We start from the raw sequence: 27,878 nt of genomic DNA on the forward strand, positions 1-27,878 counted from the left end.
ACTCATAACTAAATCAATAACCCTTTAATTCTGTTACTCACGTATTTAAACCAAGTATTTCATTAATAAAAAGACTTCACACTTCCCATTAAAGAGTAATAACAATTATTTGAAAAGTCTGTAAGGAAGGGATGTAACATGTTCTTTGCCTGTTATTCATACTTGTTAAGACAAAAGAATAAGGTATCTTGTGTGCATGGCTTGTATTCTACACTTCTCACTATTTCTTTTTTGATATCTTTTATGCCCCTATTCTTAGGATGGAACCCATTAATTATGCTTAAGAAATCAGACGATGAAAATAATTGTTATTTGATCATCTTTCTTTCCTTATTAATATCCATGCTCATTGAAAGAAGAAATGAATTATCAAAATGAGTATCATTTTATTATTTCTCTCTTAAACTTTTATATTGAGATAATAATGGAATGAATGATTATTTCATTGAGATATAAGATCTTGTATGTTATTTCGTGTTTGAAAAGAGAAAAGTCATTTTGTTGTTCTTTGAGTTTGTTTTTAGGTTAAAAATATTGCTTAAAGTGAAATGGATCATTTATTCGTGTTTGTAGTCCTTTTTTAATGCATTGAAAAAGATGGTGTTAGCTAGTGTATCCTACACATAGTTTGAGGGCAAGAACCATCTCCCCTACATTGTTTCTTTTTTTGGTAGTTTGGTGGACACAAGAATGCCCCCCTTGAGTAGTAATCAATTGTGTGTGTGAGTGACATTGACACATGAGCCATCCTTCATAGGTTGAGATGGTGTTACATGTTGCCAATATTTGTGTGTATTCCCTGCACGTTTCTTCCACACGCGTAGGGTTGATGCAAAGAACATAAAAAGAAAAGTGGTTTCCCCAATCTTCCTCACCCACTTTTCCAAAAGAGGATTCAACTCCCTTACTTCTACTGATGGCTTCTAGGGTCTCTAAACTATCTCCTCAATCACCTTTCAACCTCTCCAAGGCTTCCTAACAATCTAAGTTTCAATTCCTAACTTGGTGCAATATTGGTTTTAGGACTCTAGTCCCTTAACTTGGGTATATGATGGAAATTCAACCTATACCTCTTACCAACTCCCCTAACTTACAGGGATGGTGTCTTAGATACACAAATAAGGTAAATCAACTACTGATTTTTGTCCCCAGGACTCATAATGCCTTGGACCCAACTTAGGCTAGTAGACCAATTAGGTCTCCTATTTCAGTTTTTCCTACTTATTTCTCCAAACTCTCAAATGAGCCACCAAACGAAATACAGTTTCAACTACCCTTTTGGACTTTATATCAGACCCCAAGAGAGAAAGATGTGATCTTACTCCAGCATTCCAAAACCTTACTTTGTACGCAGACCTAATAGGCCTAGTTAGGCTTGGTTTACAAAGCAAGTGTATGATAATGGGTTCATAAGACAATCTCAACTACTGGGAAGTGTTCCTCTACACCAAACTACTCTAAATACCAAGTTTCATAGGTCACTGATCAAGTTTGGGCATTCAATTGCACGCTACAGCACATTATTGGGTCAAATACATAGATATCTTTGACCTAGGGCTGATTAGGAAAAATAGCAAATTGTTGAGTTCCACCTCCAAACTCTGGAATCCATTAGTATACATCCCCAACTTGTTTTCCCTAAGTGGCTGTGAAATTCCAGCAGTGGGAAGACACTTCAGGGCTCCATCTTGTCTACACACCCTAGTTAGTGTGGGTTTCAATGCTGCCTGCACAAGAATCTTAGAATTGTTATAGCTTTTGATAGACAGATAAAATCAACACCAAACCAAATGTAATGGAAAGCTAATTCATCTCTCTATCCAACCATGTGCTCTGATCTAGTCTGCCAATCCATACAGAGCCGTACAATCACAGGAAACAACACAAATGAAGGTAAAACTCAGAATTTTATTGCTCACAATGCTGCAAATCATCACACCTCCTATGTCCCTTTCTGAGAGATGTCTAATACATTCAAATAGGCCTCCTTCAATGGTCACAACCAACCAAGGCCAGTTATAACCAAAATTTGAAAGGTTGCTTCCCAAAATGCAACTTTTCATTATGGCAATTTGACAACTTTTGTTATTTTAAATGTATTAACCCACGAAGACCTTGGTATCGGTTTTAGACAAGTGTAAAATGACTTAATAGGACTCTAAAACCTTTATTTTAACAAAACAAATAGGAAATGCCTGAAATCTTGTAGTGACTGAAGGTGATCCAAGCTTTATAGTGCACCAATGGGTGCCTTAGCCTCACAATTTTGGATTTTTCATGACATGTGATATGCTACCGAGTAATTTCTTGATATGTGATGGTCTTCTTCTTGATGCTGTGGGTTCTGCTGATATTCTTGCCATATGTGAGACTCACGAGAGTCTTGTGCGTCCTTTGCTAGGTGTCACAGGTTTTCAGTGGTTATTCGTTTATAGGGAGGAGGTTCGTGTCTCGGGAGGTGTGCAGGGCTCGGGGGGTGTGGCCTGTTTGATTAAGGATGATATTTTTAGTAGCACTTCTATCGTACACTCAGATTTGTTTGCTAGATTTATGTGGGTCCGCATTGATCGTAAGTGTTATTGTCAGAGAGATCTCTACTTGGCTGCTTGCTACTTTCCACCAGTTGCTTCTCGCTATGCTATTCATGGTACCAATGATGGTGATCCGTTTATTGATCTTCGTGAGACTATTTCTCAATTTGCTGCTTTAGGGGACATCATTATTCTCGGGGATTTCAATGTGAGAACCAAAGTACTGCAGACTCCAATTTATGATCGTCGCTCAGATTCCATATGCTCCACCGAGATTGATCCTACTTCTTTAGGGCTTCATAGATCTTCTGAGGATGCCCTTGGGCCGTTGTTTGGGTATGGTAGACATTTGTTGCGGTTTTGTGGGTCTTCTGATTTGGTGATCTTGAACGGCCTCCCTTGCTTCCCTAGTTCTAAGATCTTCACTTGTTGGCCCCATTGTGGTGGTGCTAGTGTCGTGGATTATGCTCTTGCCTATCCTTCCTTCATCCCTGGTATTCGCAGTTTGACCATCTTGCGCCTTCCTCTTGCGGATCACTCTCTCCTTAGCATTAATTTTGGCCTCTCCCCTCTTTCTGTGCCCTCGCTCATGTCCCCTCATCATCCTTCTATCACTGCTCGCTTGCCTATTCGCTTCCATTTTATTGATGGTGGCTGTGAGCTCTTCTCCGCTCATCTTTCCAGACTCCTTAGCCCTTTGGGATTCTCTGACTCGTGCGAGGCCAACTCCATGTTTGACTTGCTCGCGTCGGCTATCCTTAAGTCTGCCACTCTTTCCATCCCTCACCGCCCCCCCTTGCTCCTCCGCAACAAGCGTCGTAACACTTACCCCATGAACTAGTGGTTCGATTCGGACTGCAAATCCATTCATCGTGCTATGCGCTTTGCTTTTGAGGCTCACTCCACCGACTTTACTAGTATTTGCTCGTCTTATCTCCGCTTGCTTCGGTGTAAGAAGCGTAACTTTACTGCCTCAAAGTGTAAATCTCTTTGCTCCACGCTGATTCGTAACCCCCAGCTCTTTTGGCGTACCCTTTTCCCCCACCGTCCTTCTCCACCTTCCACCCTTGACTTTCACTCCCTTACTTTGCACACTATAGCTCTTTATGACATTCCTGGGCAGCCTTCCATTCACCCCCCTTGGCCTCCTTTCGCTCGCCTTTTCACCCCTTCCCACATCTATGAGGCTATCAGATCCATGAAGTGTAGTAGAGTTGCTGATGAGGAAGGTTTCCAGGCCGAGCTTTTCAAGTTCGAGGCCTCAGTTCTAGGTCCTTATCTCTCTATTATGTTTAATAGAGTGATCCACTCTGGGTTTCCGGTTTCCTGGTCTAGGACCAGGCCTGTTTCTGATCCGAGGAACTATAGAACCATCATGATTGGGCACACTTTTGCCAAACTATATGCTACAACTCTTAATATCTGCGGAGCTAGACAGGATTGGTTGTAGGGCTAGAGGGCAGGTTGGCTTTCGGGCGGATTATCAGACTATGGATCACATCTTCATGGTACGGGCTATTATTGAGGAGGCTAGACACAGATCAGAAAAGGTGTACAGTTGCTTTGTTGATTTTCACAAAGCTTTTGACTCTGTTCCTAGGGTGGCTCTATTTGAGAGACTTAGGGAAATTGGTATTTCTGAGATGCTGCGTATCGCTACTATGAGATTATATGAGACTGTGGTCGGAAGATTCAGGACTCTCGATGGCTTTTCGGATCTGATCTATAGTACTATTGGGGTTAAGCAGGGGTGTCCTCTCTCTCCTACTTTATTTGGGTTATATATTGATGAGATGGAGGACTTCCTCTTGAACTCTTCGCTCCCAGGAGATGGTTGTTATCTTAATCAGGTTCTGATCTCGATTCTTCTCTTTGCGGATGATATTGTTCTCCTTGCTTCCTCTCCTGACAGGTTACAGAGATTTCTTGATAGATTGGCTTTATTTTGTGATCAGAGATAACTGGTGGTTAACTTGGGTAAGACTTGGATCATGGTCTTTAATTGTTTAAAGACCTCTCATCTTCACTTTATGTTTCGGGGCCAGGAGATTGAGATTACTTCATCCTACATATATTTGGGGGTTATGTTTTCTGGACCGCGGTTTAGTATGAGACCTGCTATTCAACCCAGAGTTAATAAGGGTATGGGTTCTCTTGCTTTGCTTGAGAAACAATGCTTCAGACATCACTTTCAGGATACCTCGTCTAAGTTATCTCTCCTAGATGCTCTTGTTCATCCGACTGTTCTTTATGGCTTTGTGGTTTGGGGCCCTTCTCTCCTTAGCTCTGATTGGGCCTCGATTGGGCGGGTCCAGACTTTGTTCTTGCGACGCATTATCAGATGTCATAGATCTACTCCTCACAGTATCATTCTTGCTGAGTTTGGGGCTCATCCTTTCAGACTCGCGGCCATTTTTGACTTAGTTTGGTTTCTTCATCGCCTTCGTGGTTTTGCGGATATGGCTGGGGACCATGATTGCTACTCCTATTTAGCTTATTGTTCTTTGGTTTTTATGGTGGCTGCTGAATCTGGCTTTCTTGATAGATTGGCTTTATTTTGTGATCAGAGATAACTGGTGGTTAACTTGGGTAAGACTTGGATCATGGTCTTTAATTGTTTAAAGACCTCTCATCTTCACTTTATGTTTCGGGGCCAGGAGATTGAGATTACTTCATCCTACATATATTTGGGGGTTATGTTTTCTGGACCGCGGTTTAGTATGAGACCTGCTATTCAACCCAGAGTTAATAAGGGTATGGGTTCTCTTGCTTTGCTTGAGAAACAATGCTTCAGACATCACTTTCAGGATACCTCGTCTAAGTTATCTCTCCTAGATGCTCTTGTTCGTTCGACTGTTCTTTATGGCTTTGTGGTTTGGGGCCCTTCTCTCCTTAGCTCTGATTGGGCCTCGATTGGGCGGGTCCAGACTTTGTTCTTGCGGCGCATTATCAGATGTCATAGATCTACTCCTCACAGTATCATTCTTGCTGAGTTTGGGGCTCATCCTTTTAGACTCGCGGCCATTTTTGACTTAGTTTGGTTTCTTCATCGCCTTCGTGGTTTTGCGGATATGGCTGGGGACCATGATTGCTACTCTTATTTAGCTTATTGTTCTTTGGTTTTTATGGTGGCTGCTGAATCTGGTGTTTGTGCGCGGTGTTGGTATGCGTAGGCTTCCTCTTTGCTGAGCTCGATTGGGATTAATATTGACCGTCTCCCCCCTTTTCAGTTTTCCTTGGATGCTCCTGCTCATCTTCTCCCTTCTCGGCAGGAGTTAAATGAGCATGTTCGGCTTGATATCTATAGATGTTACATTATTGCTACCTGGGTTAACCCTCCTGGTGGGTTATGCCCATGGATGTCTTTTTATGCGACACACTTCTTGGAGATCTCTGATGGGATTATTGCCCGACCTAGCTATCTCTCACGACGTTGGTCTCATGCCCTACGATTCTCTTTAGGTTCTTTCAGAGTTGGTTCTCACCGTCTTCGGGCTTAGTCGGATCATCATATTGACAGGGAGGAGCGAACCTGTTTGTTTTGTACCACAAGGGAGGTGGAGAATGAGGCTCACTTTCTTTTTTGATGCCCTATTTATTATGAGATTAGAGGGAGGTTCTTTTGTTTGTTCAGAGAGTGCTTCTCTCTCTATGATTTCTTCAGCTATTATGATTAGAGATGCCTTGCACTATATCTTCGGGAAGCCACTATGCTCAGGGATAGCATGATTCAGACTCTGCTTCCACACTGACACTCTTCTACTCAGCTCATTACTACCTTTTTCACACCATTATCCCCCTTACGTGGTGTGAAAAGGCTCTCTAGCTCTATTCGGCCTAGTGAGCTTTCTAGATATGTCAGATCCCGTTCTGCTTATTTACACCAGCGACACTCCTCTGGGATGGGTCGGAGACAGTGTAGTACCTATATGCATCGACACGTGTATCATTTTGTGACAGGTTTCTTTTCGCCCAAGAAAGCCTCCTAGTGCTTTTCCGGTCTCTGTGATCTGTTGCTTGTTTTTGTTTATTGTTGTTGCTTTTCTTCGGACACCTTTGTGTGCTCCTGCTGGGTTCTACTCTGCCTTTGTTGTAATCTTTCAGTCCCATAGACCTCTTCTTGGTCTTTTGTTGGACATTAATATCATTATCTTATCTTATCTCCTATGACCTTACAAAGGAGTTTATATGCATTGTATGTTTGGGTGCTCTGCACCAAGGGTCATTGTGAGTGTAGTTGTATGTGATGACTATACTTGCTTGTGCATATGCATTGCATCACTGATTAGTGATATAATTGTTAACATGATGGATTCCTTGGTTGTGTTTTGTCTTTTGCATTTTTGGCATTACATTTGTAAATCCTATTCATGATAGGAGTTCCTCGAAGAAAGATTTCCTCTCATCTCATTGCTTAGGATTTATTTAAACCAAATTTGTCAGCTCTCTCATAACCTTATTTAGGGGTTCTTTAAATATTGAGCTATAGCTTCCAAATGATCCCTTATTGTTTCAAACTTCAATAGAATCTATCTTGTTTACAACCTATTTGTGCATTACCCTTATCCTCTTTGAGCTTATTTTTTTTCATTTTTTTCATTTTCTTCAATCCAATTCCATTCAAAGCTATTATGATTGACCATGTTAATGCTATACTGTAAATTTTTTGTTGATGTTGGCATTAGCATAGTTAAGGAGGCGATATGTTTAAATAATAATTATTCATAGTATAATTTATCGACCTTATACAAATTATAATAATGTTAGCACTGTGCTCTAATATGGGTGTAACAAAAACCGCCTAGGAAAGTGGTGATGTCTTCTCTACTTCACTCACATGATGCTCATTGTTGTTTGGTGAACCCATAACCATTTTGATTTGTTTGAAATTATCTACAGATGCAGTGTCCCTGTCTATATTCGACTTACATCTGACACACATAATGAAGAAAAGTAGGAGTCATGAATAATGATGGTGATGTTTATGAAAAAAAATTCTAAAAGGAAATTTGAGGTATTCATAAATAAAATCAAAGAATACCATAATTTTGGAGTTAATGATTTCTGGCATGCTTTTAGAAATTTCCTTTCCACTAACATACTTGTATAACTGAATTAGTTAAATGGTCATGGAGCCTGGGTTATAGTTCACTTGCTATATTAAATGGAATAGATATTGAATAGTTCCTCATGCTATACAAATTCGTTGTTTCATTATTTTGATCTTGTTATGCAGATTTTAAAAAAGAGTTGAAGACACTAAATAGGGAATTGTTGCTTCAAGTTTTGGAGCTTGCTGATGTATTAGTTGAGAGGCCATCTCAATATGCACGTAGAGTGGAGGACATAGGTTTAATATTCAAGAATATGTATCATCTTCTCAATTCTTTGCGACCTCATCAGGTGAGTTAAACTGTGTTATTGTTTATTGTGATTTTTTTTGCTAGTCAGTTCAATCTATAAGATGCCATCACTGCTGTAATATGATGAAAGGAAACTTCACAAAATGTCAAAACCTGACCTATATGGTTTGTATGCCATGCAAATGTATGTATAATTTTATTTTCTAGTAATCTAACCTTTGCTTGTTCTTTTAGGCAAGAGCGACTTTGATTCACATTTTGCAGTTACAAATACAACGTAGAAAGCAAGCAATTGAAGATATTCGAAGGTAGGACACAAACAACTTTGTACTGACTCTAATTTTCTGTAAATAGATGATGGGAGTGAAATCATATCCATATACATGATTGTTTGAGTGCTAAATTCTATTAATAGCTAGTGAAGATTGCGCTGCAAAAATTATTTTGTTCGTTGTTGAAAAGGGGAATTACAAATTTTACATTCTTCAATTTAAATATATTTTAAAAGTTGATTGGTAAAATGTCTTTTTGTTGAAACATCTTTTGGGAGGGTCCATGGATAAACTTGTTACAAGATACGAGCCATGATTTGTTTTAGCCATTTCTCAAATCTAGGATTAGTTTGACAACAACAGTTTGTAATGTCCCCTTTTGGGATAACCTTAAATCTTGCCCTAATTCACAATAAAAATAACATAATGTATTTTCAAGAGTATTTTCTTATTACATTACATATATTTGGATTGCATCAAGGAAGTTAATTAATTGGTATCGAAACAAGAGAAATGAAGATTCTTATTTCAGACACCCATATTAGAGTCGCAACCCAACTCGATGGAGGCCACAAGTAATCAACTCAATGGGGGCCACAAGTAACCAACTTGATGGGCATCCACCTAATGGTGGGATTTTATATTCCCACCTTCCTTGTCTTTCCCTTTGGTCTTTCTAATAAGATTGCTCCCTAAAATGAACACACGATCCTTTATGAAGTAATTCTAGAAATTTGTCTGGTCATATTAGATTCTTTGTCTAACATACGAATTAGTTTAGAAAGATGAATATGTAGGTTGTCTGACTGTTATACACACACACACATATATATACACATGTATATATATGTGTATGTATGAGAATTCTTGTTCTTATTTGATGCTTTCCTCTAAATGAAAATTCTCTTTAAATATCTGTCAAGGGGGATGAATAGATACTCCCCTTACCTTTTCACCAAATGTGGTGTCTCCTCCATGATAATCACTGCCTTTTGCATATGTATCCCATGCCTCTTCATCTCATGTGGCCCTTGGAAACTTCCCTTTTTAGCAATTTGTTAAGCTTTACAAGTGGACAGGTTATGGAAGGAACTCCATCATGTAGTGGTCAGCTTAGACAACAAAAAATGGAAACGTCTATGAATAAGATCATTTTCTGCCCACAGATGCATAAATAACAAATAGATGCAGGTAAATATTTTATTATTTTATTCTCTCTTAGGGATGGGAGAAGATGTTTCATAGCAGGGGCATGGAACATTTTTTCCTCCAGTCAGTGCTAAACATATTTTAAAACTAGGTCAGTTTTCAATCCTTTAGATGCTCAAGCTTTTAGTGCTGTGATTTGTATTTACAAAGTCCTAACCATAGGCAGGGCATGGTAGCCTACCCTTCCCAAATTTGCTTGTTCTCAAGCAATAGTGGAATGATCATGGAGAGAGTGTTGAAGATGACTCTAATAGTAAAAGGCTTTGATGTATGCAACTTCTAACCTTTATCACATGTACGAAGACATATACGTCTGTACAGTTTATTTTGAATGTGAGTTGTAACTGTGTTGGGATTCGGCAAGAATTGAAATATAAGAGGAGTCTTCTACATATTAAAATGAGGTTTAGAAGCATGACACACATCCATGTAATGTTCTATGAAGATGTTTTCCCTTTATTTGTCAGAAGAAGCTTAGGGGTTCTATGGAGAGATTTCAAGTCAACATATTTCAAGTTTTACTGCTGAGATCCGTTTATCATCAGTTCAATGAATTGCTTCCAGATCTTGAGGAAGTAAGGGTGTAGCAACTATTAAATGTACTTCTCAACTCCAAAGCTCCTTATTATCTGGTGTTCTCTGAGTAGTTTGGCTTCACCAAATCTAGGAGGATTAAAGAATAATAACCACAGATTTTCATTGTGACAAGTAATCTTAATTACAAAAAGTTTGAAATTGATGTTAATTGGTATAAATAAAAATAGCTGAAGCCCAAAGATGAATTAGCATCCTAAAGATAACCAGTACTTTGTTGGACTTAATTTTGAGGAACACAAAGACCTTATGAATGAACCTTTCACAACCTTGTATTGACACTTCTGATTTGTACTTGGGATGCAGATATGTTTGCCAAACCACTCTTGTTTCTATGCCATTAAACATGATATTGTTATTTTATATTGATTTACTCCTGCCTTGCCAGTGAAATTTATGGTGAATCTCAGGCTTATTATATGTTATTCATATGTTCCTTCATAAGGTTGTCACTGCATTTTGATAATACACACCATTCTTTGATATGTATAAGGTCTGTGAGGTGTATTCACGTCTCACAGTTTCGATGGTTATTCATAAGGGAACCCTTCCTACACTTCTCTGCACAGCTACTGCCATTGTCTCAACAGATTTGTAAATAACATTTTACTCTCTTTTTATTATTTTGTACGCTCTCTATTCAAGCCTGAGATCCTTGTCTCCACCCATAGGCAACAATAGTGCCATCTCATGAGTCATTTGGCTTTCTTCTTTGCCACTTTGCAATATAAGAGACCAAATACAATTGATTCTTAGAAAGCATGTCAGTAGCTGTTATAAATGTGGCATGATTGTCATTTTAAAAACATGTGCACATTCATTTCATATGATCTTTATTGACTTTGAAGTTTGAACTATTATTTTTAAACCGAGTTATGATATGCAGGCTGGCAGGATCAATGCTTCGAAATTGTAAGATAACATTAAATCTTGACCTAGTAACAATAGCAATAACATAATTTATCTGAAAGAGTATTTCTTATTAAATTACATAGTAGTAATTGCATCAAGAGAGTCAATTATTTGGTATTAAAACAATAGCAAGGAAGACTCTCATTCACAAACACATATTACAAACTTGAGGAAAGAAGCAACCCTACAGGCTGGCAGGATCAATGCTTTGATACCAATTGTAAGGCCTGTTTTTTGGGATAACCTTCATTTTTTCCCCAATAACAATAGCAATAACATAATTCATATGCAAGACTATTTTCTTATTAAGTTACATAGTGGTAATTGCATCATGGAAGTTTAATGCAAAGCATCATGGAAATCCAACAAAGAAGCCCAAATCAACCATAGAGTTCAGTCATCAACACAATGTCTTCAACATGTTAGAGGGATTAACATATGTTCCCCAATACAATCATCAATCAAATCACCATTATCATATATTCTCCATAGATATAAATACATTATACTTTTACATCTGTCTCTTGTTCATTCAATATGAATCATTTAAACCATTCATCTATCCATTACTTGCAAAAGAAAACCAAGAATTGTCCATCTGTGAAGTCTACTCTATTCTGATCATGAAAATACAGTCATAAACAGTCATTCATAACTCTTAAAATATTGATAACCAAGCCAATCATACCGTTCATATTCTATAATGGCTAGTTATAGATATTTTCTCCAAATTCCAGAAACATCCAATGGTGCAATTAAAAGTTATGATTGTCTTTCCAAAACTGGTCACTATGAATCATAGTTTTGGGCAGTTGCAACACCAAAACCTTGATAACTTTTTCAATAATGCATGGAATCAATTCATACTAAAAGCAATGGAAATCTTATTCAATGTGCTCTACTACCATAATAGAAATACACTTGTTTTGAGACTGTACATGGTCGTATAAGGCCTGGAAACAAGAGGAAAAACTTTCTAGACAACAAAACAATAGATTGAAACAATGAAAATATGATACCAAAATGCTTCCCATGCTTTCCAATCCTTCTCCAACTTTACAAATACCCAACTTCCTCATATGACCATACAACTTCTCAATTTATCTTTTTGCAACTTTTGAAAAGTTGCATTTTACAACTTTTGACTCAAATGATTTTAAAACTTCACAAGAACCTTCCAAACATATTATAATGGAATATTTATGTCTTCTTTCACCATTTTATCCCTTCATGGGTATTTTATACAAATTTTACCAAATGAGTAATTGAAGACCATATTAGAACAACTTGGACAACTCATTACAATGGGCTCTTTTAGCCGTACATATTGATTCACAATGACATTACAAATGCAAATGTACTTGAATTTACTTATGAATTGAGTTTTATTCCACTCTATACTCCCTTTATGCCTTTTCTAGGTGCTCATGTACCATACTCCTAGCCTTGAAAAGTTTCCAAGTCCTTTGGAAACATGGATGAAAATAATGTGCAAGTTTTATTTTTTTGGGTGAGATCTTCACTTTTGTGTTCATTCATCTTTGTCTTTTCATACCTCTTCATTCTTCTTTTTATTAGTTATATGTTGCTGCAATCTTCCTTCAAGAAATCTTCTTGTGACTCCTACCAATGGAGTGTATATGGCTGTTCTCCATTGTGCTTCACCAACCTCATGTCCACCTCTTCACGCTGCATCAATCCACCAACCTCTTTGCCTCACCTAGGAGTTCTCCTCTTTGCCTCTCTCCCTAGTCTCTTGGCAATTAATAGATCATCTCCTATTGACTTGGACCATTTTCTTTGGCCCTTGACAAACCTTCGATGTCTGCCTTCTTGCAACTAGATAAACGAGCACCTATAATCATAATCATTAGCAAAAATCAAATAGCAAATCCTTCTTGGGTGTGATGTCCCCATTTTTAGCAGGTTCCTGCAATTGGCCAAGTCAGTTCACCATTGCGACCCTCGTGAGGTGACAGTGGGATTTGAGAGTCTCAGTTGTGTGGTTATAGGCTGTCCAACAGCCTATGTGTGTTTTGGCTCTGTTTGAGGGACTTACTATTTATATTAAGTCAATCTGTTGGTTTCGATGAGCTCAGTTGAGTTAGAGGAGTTGGAGGATACTCTCAATTTTTATTTTGGGCTTCCAGTTTGTGCTTCAAGAATCTTGGAGGGAGCGTCTATTTATAGTAAGTCATCCTGTTAGGTTCATTCATCATCTTTCATCATCAAGATCACTTTGGTGTTGTCAAATTTTGATTTTGATGCCTCTTCAGTTGTTTTCGCAAGACGGGTGAATTATTATTATTATTCATATAAATACATTGAGGTTGCTATTTTTGATAGTGTTGTTAGTTGGTCACCTTAGTGTCATAGCTCGTTGGAACCAGGACAAAAAGTTTTAAATCATGGGAACAAGAAACAGTGGCCTTACATGTTAGAATTTTAAGTTATGGTGGAAAAGGTCATTTTTGGAGCCAAAAACAATTAATAAATCAGATTATAATGACATTTTATTATATTTTAATGTTGTGTGTGGAAAGCTTCTTAAGTGAAGTTCATTTGGGAAACTTTGTGCCTTTTGGAGATTATAAATATGAGCCCATTTGACGAGTAAAGCATCCAATTATTTGATTATCTTATTTTGCTCTTGTTGTCTTTGTGACATTTCTGAGTCTGAAGTTTTTGCCCTCGCTGAAGTATAAAGGTTTGGGATCTACAGTTGAAGAATCCACAGCTGAGGTATTGTGGACTTTTGAGTTTTATTATCGTCTCCTCTTTCTGTATTAATTGTGGCTGAGGAGCATTTATGCAATTGAATATTATAATGTCTCTATTGTTGGACAAGGGTTTAGTCTGCAGATTGGAGTTTGTTTTGGGCAGCATTTGTAAGGATAGACTGTGAACGCTAGATTGAAATTGGACTAGGTGGCTTTCAGTTTGACTTTGTAATTACATTCTACGGTAAAGACCAGGTTCTTAATTTGTAAATTCAGTTAATATTACATAGTTTGAAAGTAAACCAGCTGGCTTCAAATTCTGATTTAAAATCAGCCAACAATTAAATTTCCTTTTCATTATATTGCTATATGGTTTGTTGATGAATTAATTCAGAGGTTGGTGTGAATCATTTCATAATTGTTTATTGGTGTTTGGTATTTATTTATGCAAAACTTATAAGGCCAAAAATAAATTTGTGATCAGTTTCCTATACATCATGATATTGTGTTTGAAAATTTAAGACATCATATATTCAGTGGTAATTGGGCTGCTTGCCAAGTGTTTGACAAAATGTCAAACCATTGAAATGTGAAAGAAATTGATGCTTGATTTAGCTATAACTAGATAGGGTTATTACATTGGGTTAGGTCCTGGTGTTAGTTGCCTCCTTCGGTGCTCTACCCACACACTCAAGATCTTCTAGCTCTGATACCAAACTGATCCAAAGCATCATGGAATCCAACAAAGAACCCCAAATTAACCATAGAGTTCAATCATCAACACAATGTCTTCAACATGTTAGAGGCATTAACACATGTTACCCAATACAATCATCAATCAAATCACCATTATCATATATTCTCCATATATATAAATAAATTATACTTTTATATCCATCTCTTATTCATTCAATATGATTCCTTTAAACCCTTCATCTATCCATTACTTGCAAAAGAAAACCAAGAATTGTCCTACTGTGAAATATACTCTATTTTGGTAATGAAAACATAGTCATAAAAAGACATTCATAACTCTTAACATATTGATAACCAAGCAAATCGCACCATTCATATTCTATAATGGCTAGTTGTAGATATTTTCTCCAATTTATGGAAACATCCAATAGTGCAATTAAAAGTTATGGTTGTTTTTCCAAAACTGGTCACTGTGAATCATAGTTTTGGTAGTTACAATTGGTTTTCACCAAAACCTTGATAACTTTCTCAATGATACATGAAATCAACTCAAACCAAAAGCAATGGAAATCTTATTCAATGTGCTATACCACTATAATAGACATACACTTGTTTCGAGGCTGTACATGGTTATACAAGGCCTGGAAACAAGAGGAAAAACTTTCAAGACAACAAAACAATAGATTGAAACAATGAATATATGAATACCAAAATGCTCCCAATGCTTTCCAGTCTTTCTCCAACTTTACATCATGTGTATGAACAACCATTGCAGAGGTTTTTCATAGCTTTTACACCTTCATGTGGAGGTTACTACTACCCAACTTCCTCTTATGACCATACAAATTCTCAATTCATCTTTTTGCAACTTTGAAAAGTTGAATTTAACAACTTTTGACTCAAACGATGATAAAACTTCACAAGAACCTTCCAAACAAATTATAATGGAATATTAATGTCTTCTATCACTAGTTTACCCCTTCATGGGTATTTTAAACAAATTTTACAAAATGGCTAATTGAAGACTATATTAGAACTAATTGAAGACTATATTAGAACAACTTCGACAACTCATTACAATGGGCTCTTTTAGCCTTACATATTGATTCACAATGACATTACAAATGCAAATGTACTTGAATTTTCTTATGAATTGAGTTTTATTCCACACTATACTCCTTTTATGTTTATTCTAGGTGCCCTTGGACCATACTCCCAAACTTGAAAAGTTTCCAAGTCCTTTGGAAACGTGGATGAAAATAACGTGCAAGTTTTTGTTTTTTGGGTTAGATCTTCACTTTTGTATTCATTCATTTTAATAACCCCAACCGGTTATAACTTTGTGAAACACCAAATCCTTCTCAAATTCAATTGTTTGACATTTTGTTAAACACTTTGCAAGCAAGCTCTAATACCATTGTAATATCCCTTGCCCAAACTGACTGATTTTAGCTCAAGGAATATTGTCAAACACTTCGAATACGATCTCTATGCTTTCTATTTTTGAGTTTCAGACTAATTATGCTTGCTTGAAACGATATTAAAGGGAATCTAAAAGATTGTAATTGATTACTACTATATCTAAGAAAAGAACTAAATGCATATGCAATTCTCTTTTGGCTTTTCAAATGCATATAGATGAATTCTAAATGAAAAATGTGCACTTACAACCAATTGATATTTTGTCAAACACTTGGCATGCATACTATTATGTCAATCATGGAAGATATGCACATTACATCAAATATATAGACTTGCAACTTATCACTCCTTTAGTGAGATATTTTCTAATTCAATGCCTAACATAATATTCCATGACTCTTGGCTTTGCAACCCCAAAAAAGCTGAGTAGAAATGACATTATAAATCTGATATAAAATGTGCATCTACAGCTACTTATAACAGCCACTTTTACAATGCTAAATGACCAATTTAAATGATGCAAATTGATTTTAGAATCTGATATACAAATCACCCAATGAAGGAGATGAAATTGCAATCATAATCAAGCCAAGTATTGTAGCGCGTGTACTGTTCATGACACTGTTCATGACACTGTAGCAGTCGGCAATAAATGTATTCCCTAGTTTAAGCACAAATAGAACTCCAATTTAAATGATGCAAATTGATTTTAGAACCTGATATACAAATCACCCAATGAAGGAGATGAAATTGCAATCATAATCAAGCCAAGTATTGTGGCGTAGGTATTGTTCACGAAACTGTTCACGTCATTGTTCATGTCACTGTTCACAACACTGTAGCAGCCGGCAATAAATGTATTCTCCAATTTAAGCACAAATAGAACTCCAGAATGAAGCTCTCCTGAATGCCAAATTCAGTGGATATTTCACCACCTCAAATGGTTGCAACACTGAAGAACTGACACTCTCCAATGGCTAATTGAAATCAGAAACCCTTAGATTCTTTTCTCAAGTTCATATCAAATGCAATTGACAATAATCAGATGCCTAACAGTGAAGCTCTCACCACTATTTATTCTTTTCCTTCACCCTTCTAGAAGGAAATAAAATATTATTTAATTGCACTCTCTAGAAGCTTCCCCCTTTCCAATACAATAATTAGTTGTGCTTTTAGAAAATGCACTCTCTAGAAGCTTCCCTCTTTCCAATACAATAATTAGTTGTGCTTCTAGAAAATTAAATTATTAAATATAAAGCAACCTTTAGATTTATTTATTTATTGACTTTAATTTAATTTATTTATCCTTATTTCTCCACTTAGCCTTCGGAGAATGAAAAGCTAAGAACTCCATTGAGGGTTTAAAAGATGGGGAACATTACAGTCCGCGCTCCCTAAAATTTCTTGTCCTCAAGCAATCCAACAACACAATGAACTCCAACCTCCACTTGGATCCCAAATGAAGTAGTATGTGACATCCTTGTGGATACTAAACCAACTGCAGACCAGCATCATCAGGACCAACCACATGTCTTGCAACCTAGCACCCAAAACATGTGCTGATGATGTAGAAGTTAGAATGCCACCAGAAGGCAACTCTGTAGGAGATCTATGAAACCTCTTCTTCCCTGTATCCACCCACATAATATATATGGACTGGAATCCTGATCATCACCAACATGCGTTGAAAAAGATGTATCTATAGGCGAACCATATGCACTCATGCCAATTGTATCAACAATAGGTGTAGCCACATGAAAATATATGGACACAGGAACAACACTAACTGCTGCAACAGAAAACTGAACCGAATCTATAGTTGATGAAACTCATGATCATCAACATGTGTGCCATCATCAGAACACACATCAACAACTGCATGCATACTGCCAAGCTCCTCGTTGGATGGTTCAACTGACATTGAAGTGGTTTTTGATATGATAGTATCCTCGCATGTTCCTACTCTCACTATTGCTACATCACCATCAAATACATGATCCGGGGAACTCATGCCAACAAATGCATCATCTGACTTAACCGGAGATGAATTCTCATCACCTTCCACCTCAATTGTGCCTGACTCATGCAATATCTCATAAGAAATGTCCCACAAATATGAAGCCGCAACTGTGTCATTACATTTTGCTTTTTGAAAAAGCGATATCATGCTCTGCTTAAATCTTGGATTCAGAATTAGTTGGGTTAGCCATTTGTATTTTGATTCATCTCATTCACTAGCACATCCAATTGTTTCACAATACCCTATATCTTAGAATCTTCAACCATTGGCGGAGAAGTACACCCTCTGTGGGATTAATGAATACCAAAGCTTCTGTCACCATCCATAACGTTGAAAACCAAGTCCTCTAGTTGTGGGTCAAAAGAAAAGTGATGAGCACTCCTCACAGTGTAATGCCGATAAAAACTCTCAATCTCTGTTAGGTGCTCATCATCATCAAATTGGGAATCAGAAGATGGCTCCAATCTTTGACTCTGAACTTTTGGTCGGGTAGGATCCCGGGCAACCCTCTCAACAAACCCAACCACAAAATCCCTATTGGGAAGCATTGTAGCCAAGGTCTTTAGAATCTTCCTCACCAATCGTCGTATAGCACAAGACCCCTGAATGAGAGTACCCTCAAATATACTATATGAAACCTCCTACAAATCCGAGCTCTCATGCATATACTCTTTGAATGACTCAGTATAGTAGAAATTATATGTGGAAGCATCAATCTGCTCCCCCACAATCCACAATTGATCCCTCTAAAAATGTGACAATGCCAATTGTCCAATGCTACCAGCTGTATGAAAAGAAGAAATAGTTTCACTTCCAGTAGAAGGAAGCAAATCAGCATGAGAGCCTGTCTCCACTGATGCTTTGACCTCCTTTTTACATACTACACTCATATCTTGGATGAATGTGTTTGCCACATCATCACATCCCTCATCCTCAATCGTAGAAGAAAACTCACCACCACCCACAAAATGTAACTGAACAGGGTCTAGGGCTGGTGTCGACTGTACTTGTTCTAACTCCACAACAACCTCATCCAACTGTGGCTGTGACTCTTGAAGAGCCATTTGAGTATATTGAAGAGAGTCCATGGTCACCTCAAGCTCCTAGGTGAGCTCAGCCACCTCCTTCTCTTTCCCTAACAACATCTCATAGCAGGTGCTACCCAACTCCAGAAGGTAATCCCTGTCAGCAACTAATTGAGAGTAACTATGCTTCGAGATCCTAACAGCCTCTTGAAGTGCATTAACCTCTACTAGAGAAAGAGAACTATCATCATGGTCATCAAACATAGGAGCACCCCAACTAGATGTAGCTAACATCTGACGGATAACATCATAGTGCTCAAGAGCTAAAGAAATGTTACTATCACTTACCTTCAGCATCAAGTCACATTATGCCTCTATAATCCCTAACTCCTATGCAAGCTCTGTCTCACTAATTGCATTGAGATAGGAAATTGAATCAGAACTCTCCACTACAAGATTGCTCATATAGGTGCTATCTTCCTCGCACAATTCTGCATCTGACACACAACTGCCATGTACCTCAACCAACTCCTCATCCAAAGAAATGGAAGCCCTTGCCGTATCATTCTCCTCGCATGTCTCAACTTCCACCTCAATAGTAAGATCATGTAAGCATCGATCCTGGGATCCATCCCAAACCTCCTCAGAGTCATCTCCCAATATGTGACAAGGGGTGTCATACCCAATACATCTTGTAGCATTATCAAATGGATCATCAAATGTGTGCGTACTATCTGCATCGACATCTCCTGACAAAGCCTCAACTGCGGACTTTTGACTCTGCACACATGACTCATTGCTCGGCTACGAATCAGTAATACTAGAGCATAAACCCACGTTTATTGACTCCGCTGAAACACCCACATCACCAACATCACAGCTAAGTGGCTCTATATGTGCCTCTATCCCACCTAAGGAAGCAATTGCCTCATGCACTGTAGCAACACCATGAGATCTCACATACAAATCTCCAATAATAATCTTGTCCTCGAGAGAGGCGAAAGTATCATTAGTAACAACTACATCAACTGTCTTTGCACTAATTGCAATAATAGCTCTAGGAGCCTTAACCTGATGAAGCTCAGTGCAGCTAATTCCATCGTCAACATTGCAGATAGGACTAGCAGGTGTTGTACTAAATATAGGTACATCTGCATTAAGGACTCTTGTCGGGGAAAACTCAATCTTCTTTCCTTGCAACCTTGATGTCGGCCTTCTAAAGGCAGAAACTATATATCTCACTGCCCTTTCAATTGTCTCTGGATTTGACAAGCTCTTCGTCAATCTCTGTTGATGAAGCATAAGTCTCTCTGTACGCTCCTGCAATGCATTCATCTTCGCACTAACTTCGTCATTACTCCACTGACTTCTAGAACTGCCAATCCTCCCATGTCTGTCCATGGCTAAAATATGCTAGAGTGCTGGTCACTCCAAGTGCAACAACAAATCTGAATTTAAAATAAATTTCCTATCCCACAGGATGGCAGGAAACCACTCTTATACCACCGTAATAGCCCCAACTGGTTATAACTTCAACAAACACCAAATTCTTTACTAATTTAGTTATTTGACATTTCGTCAAACACTTTGCAAGCAAGCTCTGATACCGTTGTAATAACCCCAACCGGTTATAACTTTGTGAAACACTGAATCCTTTTCAAATTCAATTGTTTGACATTTTGTCAAACACTTTGCAAGCAAGCTTTGATACCACTATAATATCCCTTGCCCAAATTGACTGATTTTAGCTCAAGGAATATTGTTGAACACTTCCAATACGATTTCTATGCTTTTTGTTTTTGAGTTTTAGAGTGATTACGCTTGCTTGAAATGATAGCAAAGTGAATCTAAAAACCTGTAATTGATTACTGCTATATATAAGAAAAAAACTAAATGCATATGCAATTCTCTTTTGACTTTTCAAATGCATATAAATGAATTCTAAATGAAAAATGTGCACTTATAGCCAATTGGTATTTTGTCAAACACTTCGCATGCATAGTATTCTGTCAATCATGGAAGATATGCACATTACATCAAATATATAGACCTATAACTTATGACTCCTTTAGTGAGATATTTTCTAATTCAATGCTTAACATAATATTCCAAGGCTCTTGGCTTTGCAACCCCAAAAAAACTGAGTAGAAATTACATTATAAATCTAATATAAAATGTGCATCGACTACTTATGACAGCCACATTTACAATGCCAAATGACCAATTTAAATGATGCAAAATTGATTTTAAAATTTGATATACAAATTGCCCAATGAAGAAGATGAAATCGCAATCATAATCAAGCCAAGTACTGCAGCGTGGGTATCGTTCACCACACTATTCACGTCACTCTTCACGACACTGTTCACGTCACTATTCACGACATTGTAGCAGCCAACAATAAATGTATTCTCCAATTTAAGCACAAATAGAACTCTAGAATGAAGCTCTCCTGAATGCCAAATTCAGTGGATATTTCACCCCCTCAAATGGTTGTAACATTGAAGAATCGACATCCTCTAATGGCTAACTGAAATCAGAAACCCTTAGTTTCTTCTCTCAAGTTTATATCAAATGCAATTGACAATAATCAGATGCCTAACAATGAAGCGCTCGCCTCTATTTATTCTTTTCCTTCACCCTTTTAGATGGAAATAAAATATTATTTAGTTTCACTCTCTAGAAGCTTCCCCCTTTCCAATACAATAATTAGTTGTGCTTCTAGAAAACACACTCTCTAGAAGCTTCCCTCTTTCCAATACAATAATTAGTTGTGCTTCTAGAAAATTAAATTAATTAAATATAAAGTCACCTTTAGATTTATTTATTTATTGACTTTAATTTAATTTATTTCTCCTTATTTCTCCACTTAGCCTTCAGAGAATGAAAAGCTAAGAAATCCATTGCAGATTTAAAAGATGGGGAACGTTACATTCATCTTCATCTTTTCATACCTCTTCATTCTTCTTTCATTATTTATATGTTGCTGCAATATTCCTTCAAGAAATCTTTTTGTGACTCCTACCAATGGAGTGTATATGGCTGCTCCCATCGTGCTTCACCAACCTCATGTCCATCTCTTCACGCCTCATCAACCCACCATCCTCTTTGCCTCACCTAGGAGTTGTCCTCTTTGCTAGTCTCTTGGCAATTAATAGACCATCTCCTATGGCCTTGGACCATTCTCTTTGGCCCTTGACAAATCTTCCATGTCTGCCTTCTTGCAACTAGATGGACAAGCACCTACAACCATAATCATTAGCAAACATCAATTAGCAAATCCTTTCTGGGCTAGGTCCTAGTTTGAGTTGCTTCCTTCGGCACTCTACCCACACACTCAAGATCTTCTAGCTCTGATACCAAATTGATGCAGAGCGTCATGATATCCAGCAAAGAACCCCAAATTAACCATAGAGTTCAATCATCAACACAATGTCTTCAACATGTTAGAGGCATTAACACATGTTCCCCAATGCAATCATCAATCAAATCACCATTATCTTAAATTCTCCATAGATATAAACTAAGTCACAAGTTTCGAGTTTGAGTTCGAGTTCGACAACTATGAAGTTTGGATGATGTTCAACAAGGCAAAAAAACAAAAACTTACAAGACAACAAACTATAGATTGAAACAATGAATATATGATACCAAAATGCTTCCAATGCTTTCCAATCCTTGTCCAACTTTACATCATGGCTATGAACAACCATTGCAGAGGTTTTTCATAGCCTTTACACCTTTATGTGGAAGTTACTACAACCCAACTTCCTCTTATGACCATTCAAATTCTCAATTTATATTTTTGCAACTTTGAAAAGTTGCATTTACAATTTTTGACTTAATTTACTTTAAAACTTCACAAGAACCTTCCAAACATATTATACTGGAATATTAATGTCTTCTATCACCATTTTACCCCTTCATGGGTATTTTATACAAATTTTACCAAATTGCTAATTGAAGAGCATATTAGAAGAACTTGGACAACTCATTAGAATGGGCTCTTTTAGCCTTACCTATTGATTCATATTGATTCACAATGACATTACAAATGCAAATGTAATTGAATTTTCTTATGAATTGAGTTTTATTTGACTCTATACTCCTTTAATGCCTTTTCTAGGTGCTCTTGCACCAAAGTTAATTATTTGGCATTAAAATAATAGCAATGAAGATTCTCATTCACAGAAACACATATAGATTTGCAAACCTTTTAGAAACTTGAGGAAAGAAGCACCATATAATGCCAGGAGACTATCCATCCCAATTAAGCCCAAGAACGTCAAAACACGTAATGAACTCAATTTGACTTCTTCACCCATAGTTGACCAACTCAACAGATGCCCCCAATTGTCCAATTCAATGGGCATCCACCTAATAATGGGCTGGAGTTCATATTCTCACGTTCCTTGTGTTTCCGTTTTCTACTTCTATTAAGATTGCTTTAGTAAATCAATACACAATTATTTATGAAACATGTAATTCAAGAAATTCTTCCAGCCATATTAGATTCCACATATGACAAACCAAATAGTTTAGAAATATGAATACATAGGTTATATCTTACTGTTCCATGTAGAGAACCCCAGAACTTATTTAATGTTTTATTTGAAATTAAGTTCTTTCTTTAAATATCCATCAAGGAGGGGGTGAATAGAGACCTCACTTACCTTTTCACCAAACGTAGTGACTCCAGATAATCACCACATTTTCGGATTTCCAAATAAATTTCACTTCTCTTCATCTCACATGGCCTTTTGAAATTGCCCTATTTAGTGATTTGTTAAGTTTTACAAGTGCACGAATTGTGGAAGGAACTGTTTCAAGGAAATATTATCTAGCGGTCAGCTTAGACAATAGAAAATGGCGAAGTCTTATGAATAGGGCCATTTTCTGCTCATAGATGCATAATTAGAACATAAATATATAATTTTTTAATTCTCTTTTAGGGATGGTGGAAGACGTATCATGGTAGGGGCACTATATGTTGTTTCCTCTAGTCAGCCCTAAAAATTGTTTTAACCTAGGTTGGTTCTCATTCCTCTAGTTTCTCATATGCTTTTAGTGCTGTGATTTGTATTTGCAAGTCCCTAAACTTAGACAGGGGATGAACACACAGTTGAACAGTTTTTCAGTACAACATGATTCTCTACACTTGCTCGAAGGGAGTGTTGGCAGTTTCATCCCACCTGCATAAATCAAACTTTCTCATATTGAGGGGCAAGGCCTCCATGCTACTAGCATTCATCATTCAAGAGCTGTATTGATTGATGCATTTCTCATTCCGCTGCAGAAGGTATGATAGTTAACATGAATGTCTTGTTTACATCTTGATATCTTGCCAATTTGACTATAGCTAACATGTTATGTTAGCTTAGCATTCTGTCATGTTTCAAGGAAATATCTTTTAGATACATTGCATCTGAAATATATGGTTGGAATCCAAGTGTGTGCTATCTTTCTTCAAAGAAGTCAAAAATTCGCTCGGTTTGTTAGTTCTTCATTGACCAACAAGAATCCTTTTCAAGACAACCTTACACGTCTTGGAATATTCTTTACTTTAAATTAAGTACTGATGATTTTCTGGCTCCAGTTACAAAGCACTCAAGCTATTCATCATCCTCTTCTAATATTGCCTATGGATGGAATTTTTTTACAAATGTTAGTCACTGCATCACTTACTCTCAGGAGGCATGTCTTTTCAGTCAAAGATTATATTCCTATAAAATACTAATTAGATTTAAGCAATTTCTATTTCTTCTGATTAGTTTGTATACATGTTGAAAGTCTTATTTCAATCTGATATATAAAAGCGATCTATTGTGCATCCTTTAAAAAAATTAGAACCTCCAAGGTACTACTAGCTTAGTGCTAAGAGTACTCTATCATGCTGATGGGAAGTTGCCTGCTTAAGTCCTAGTAGTTCTGTTGATGTTAACATGTTATTGGAGGTCAGAAGAGTTCAAGAGGGATGGGATATTGGAAGGCCCATCCACACTCCAGGAGACCCTATCGGCATGAGTAGCTCAGTGCTAGAGCATTCTAGCATGCTTATGGTAGGTCCAAGGTTTAAGCCCTAGCTGATCCATGCTTGTAAACATTGTGAGCTGACATCTATTGATCAGTTGATGTGTATAAAAATGTTACTTGTAAATTTGTCCATCATTGACCTAATGAAGCATGATTTGCATTAAAAGACTTTTAAATTAAGCTACTTCCAAAACCATATTCAACTTGGCTTTTGGGCGCAAAGTCTGTTGTTGTTAACAGGTGGACAAAGTGTACTGGTCCAATACAGGATATCCAGACTCCAGACCATCTTATTAGAGGCACATGGAGACCAAGATGAATATACTTGTATACATAGCAAATTTATTCATGACAAGCTCAAGGATCACTGTGATCAATCTGTGTAGTGACAAATTCCATTTGAAATGGGTCATCAGGTGGAGGAGGGAAAATATTATCGATCTTCAGCTCCCTGGCATTCTCAACTCCTAAGAGGACCTTAACTTAGAGGTATAGAGGAGCTTCACTCATCTAGATCATCTAGATGACAGCACAAGAATCATGGTTGGCATCAATACCTGATTTAATTGTGTAGGAAGCAATCATTTGCTGAAACCGGTGAGGATTTGAGTGCTAACACCATATAGTGACAGCAGTTGGACATTTGACAGTTTGTGCATGACACCAAAGCTTTTAAACAAAATAAAGAAATCAACTGTCATATAACGAACTTTCGAGTTTCTACATTAATTCTGATTGTCTTTATTAAAAGGAAATGTATAAATATATATCATATTTGTCATAGAGGCTCAACCTTTTATTCTAGAAATTGTACCATGCACATGTGTATTTGTTCAGACCAAGGTAGTAAAATAATTGAATTTCAGTCCACAATTGTTCTTATGGGTGCAAAGATAGATAATGGACTTAGAACCCAGCACTGCAACTGTGATTGCTTGGGAAGCATCTGCAGAATAGGGTCTGAAGAATAATGCTTTTGTCTTTCACAACATTTGGCAGAATGAAAAGCTTCAAACATTGTTTTTCATGATGCCTCACCCTTAACTATATGCTGTTGGATAGTTAAGTCAAATATAGAGTATGGTTCAGGTAACAGTGCCTCCTATTGTATGCAGTCACACCATCTAGAGATCAGATTGTTTGTGAAGATGCTTCACCCTTAACTATATGCTGTTGGATAGTTGAGTTGAATATAGATTATGTGCCAGCTAATAGTCCCACTTCTCGTATGCAGTCACACCATCCAGAGATGATGTTGTCTGTGATGAAACAATATTGGACATATTCAATATTCCACATTAACACAATGGAAGCATCATCACATTTATGAAATATTGGATATCATTGTTATTGGACAGTAGAGGTACACCAATCTTATGAATTGACACACCAACACAGGAGATTCATTTTACCAGTGATCAGACTAGGAGTAGTAAGTTGGCCTTTAAATCTGACGTTCAAATGTGCCCATTCAACACAGCTGAAGTAGATGGACCCAAATGTTGCCGAAGTATAGTCACATTTTCAAGTCATCAAATGGAGGTACAATTCACTTTCAGATGAAGTATTTCATAAACCTCATTCTGGGATTGCCTTCACCTGACACATCAGATTGCTCCTATCAGGGAAAATCATCCGATTAAACATTAGATTTAAGAGTTGACTTAGGAGATAATGGTAGCAGTACTTTCCCGTTTGGCAGCAATATTTTGGATGTGTCAAAGAACAATTGTACATTGCAAGTTTGTAATGGCTGCAAAGATATGGATAAGATTAATTTGATGAATAGGTGTCTAATTACTAGAATTGAAGACCATTGAATCAACTTAATGTGCTAATTTGCTAGTTATTTCACCAATATCAATCCTGGACAAGGCCATCACCAAGTATTCATTGATTCCTCTCATGTTTAGAGAACTGCATTCAAGAGCCAGAGCTTTGACTAGGAGCAATTGTGGAAGTGTGTAGCTAGAAGCTTTGTATGTAGCTTATACTTCTTTTTTAATTCGCAAAATAGTCAGTTTATTCTTACTTTTAGAGTCTTTGTGCCCTAATTGTAAAGTTTTTCTATATAGAAGTACAACGGGACTTAGAGCCAAACCGTCACATTTTCAGCTAGCCTTTGAGTTAGTGAAGGTTTATTGGTCACTGTTTTCTTCCCTTGATAGAAGTGTAGTTAGAGATTCACCCTACTCATTACTCGCTCCACGAGTAAGTGGATTCTTTCTTAAAAGTTAAGAAGAAAGGATATTGGTAACACCCATTTTACAAAATCTCTCGACTTTCTTGCTTACTTTGAGTTGATCCAATGAATAGTGAGAAGGGGGAGCCTTCCTTTTAAGGTAGGAGAGACTCCGTCTCACACGCTGTGGCTGGTCCTCCTATTTTGCGACTGGACTTTTACCCAAAACTGTTGGTTGCAAAATATCCACTTAACAATTCTAGTTTGATCTTTTTTATATTTTAAAGACCTAAACTGCTGATTAGCAAATTCTGAACTTATCTACCATGAGATTCTGGCTTGATCTTCTTGATACAGAATCCTGAATCTAAATTAGATTGATATGTTTCAAAATTTGAAATTTGTAATGGTTTTGTTTAACTTATGTATATATGACATTCTAAACTTCGCTCTATTTTTAAGTTTTGTACATACACACACACATATAGTATATACATTCATACCTATATATTTGTATGAACCTACCAAAAACGTATCCAGCCCCCTACAAAAATTTCTGCGGTCCCAGTGTTTCGTACCCACATACTGGTAACCATTCCAATTCCCAAATCAGCAACTTAGCAGAATATCACTTTTCTGGCAGTGGAATCATTTTTCAAGCTGACTACTGTGTTATCAAATGAGAACACTGTTTCAATGCTAATATTGTACATATTTTATCTGTAGGTTTGATTTTCCTTTGGTTAAAACAAGCAACATCATTCATAAAGAGAGCAGATTTTTGGGCAATTTCCAGATGAACCTTGGGTCATTGAATGATAGAAAGCCATTCATGTCAACATTTTTTTACAGTTTATAGCTAAACAAAAGCATTGAACAAATTTTTTGTGATAATGTAC

The 27,878-nt window shown here is 37.2% G+C and overlaps 1 protein-coding gene across 1 annotated transcript in view; it reads left to right on the top strand.

Moving 5' to 3' along the window:
- Positions 1–27,878, top strand: part of LOC149552419 (mediator of RNA polymerase II transcription subunit 7a-like) — a 119,250-nt gene that overhangs the window by 89,628 nt on the left and 1,744 nt on the right. Inside the window, exons 4-5 of the mRNA XM_089787970.1 lie at positions 7,768–7,934; positions 8,129–8,202. Of these exons, the coding sequence (XP_089644096.1) occupies positions 7,768–7,934; positions 8,129–8,202 (241 nt within the window). The remainder of the gene's footprint in view (positions 1–7,767; positions 7,935–8,128; positions 8,203–27,878) is intronic.

Source organism: Cupressus sempervirens, chromosome 6 (assembly GCF_028749045.1).
Source record: "Cupressus sempervirens isolate cs-2001-9-10 chromosome 6, ASM2874904v1, whole genome shotgun sequence".
Taxonomy (NCBI): Eukaryota; Viridiplantae; Streptophyta; class Pinopsida; order Cupressales; family Cupressaceae; genus Cupressus; species Cupressus sempervirens.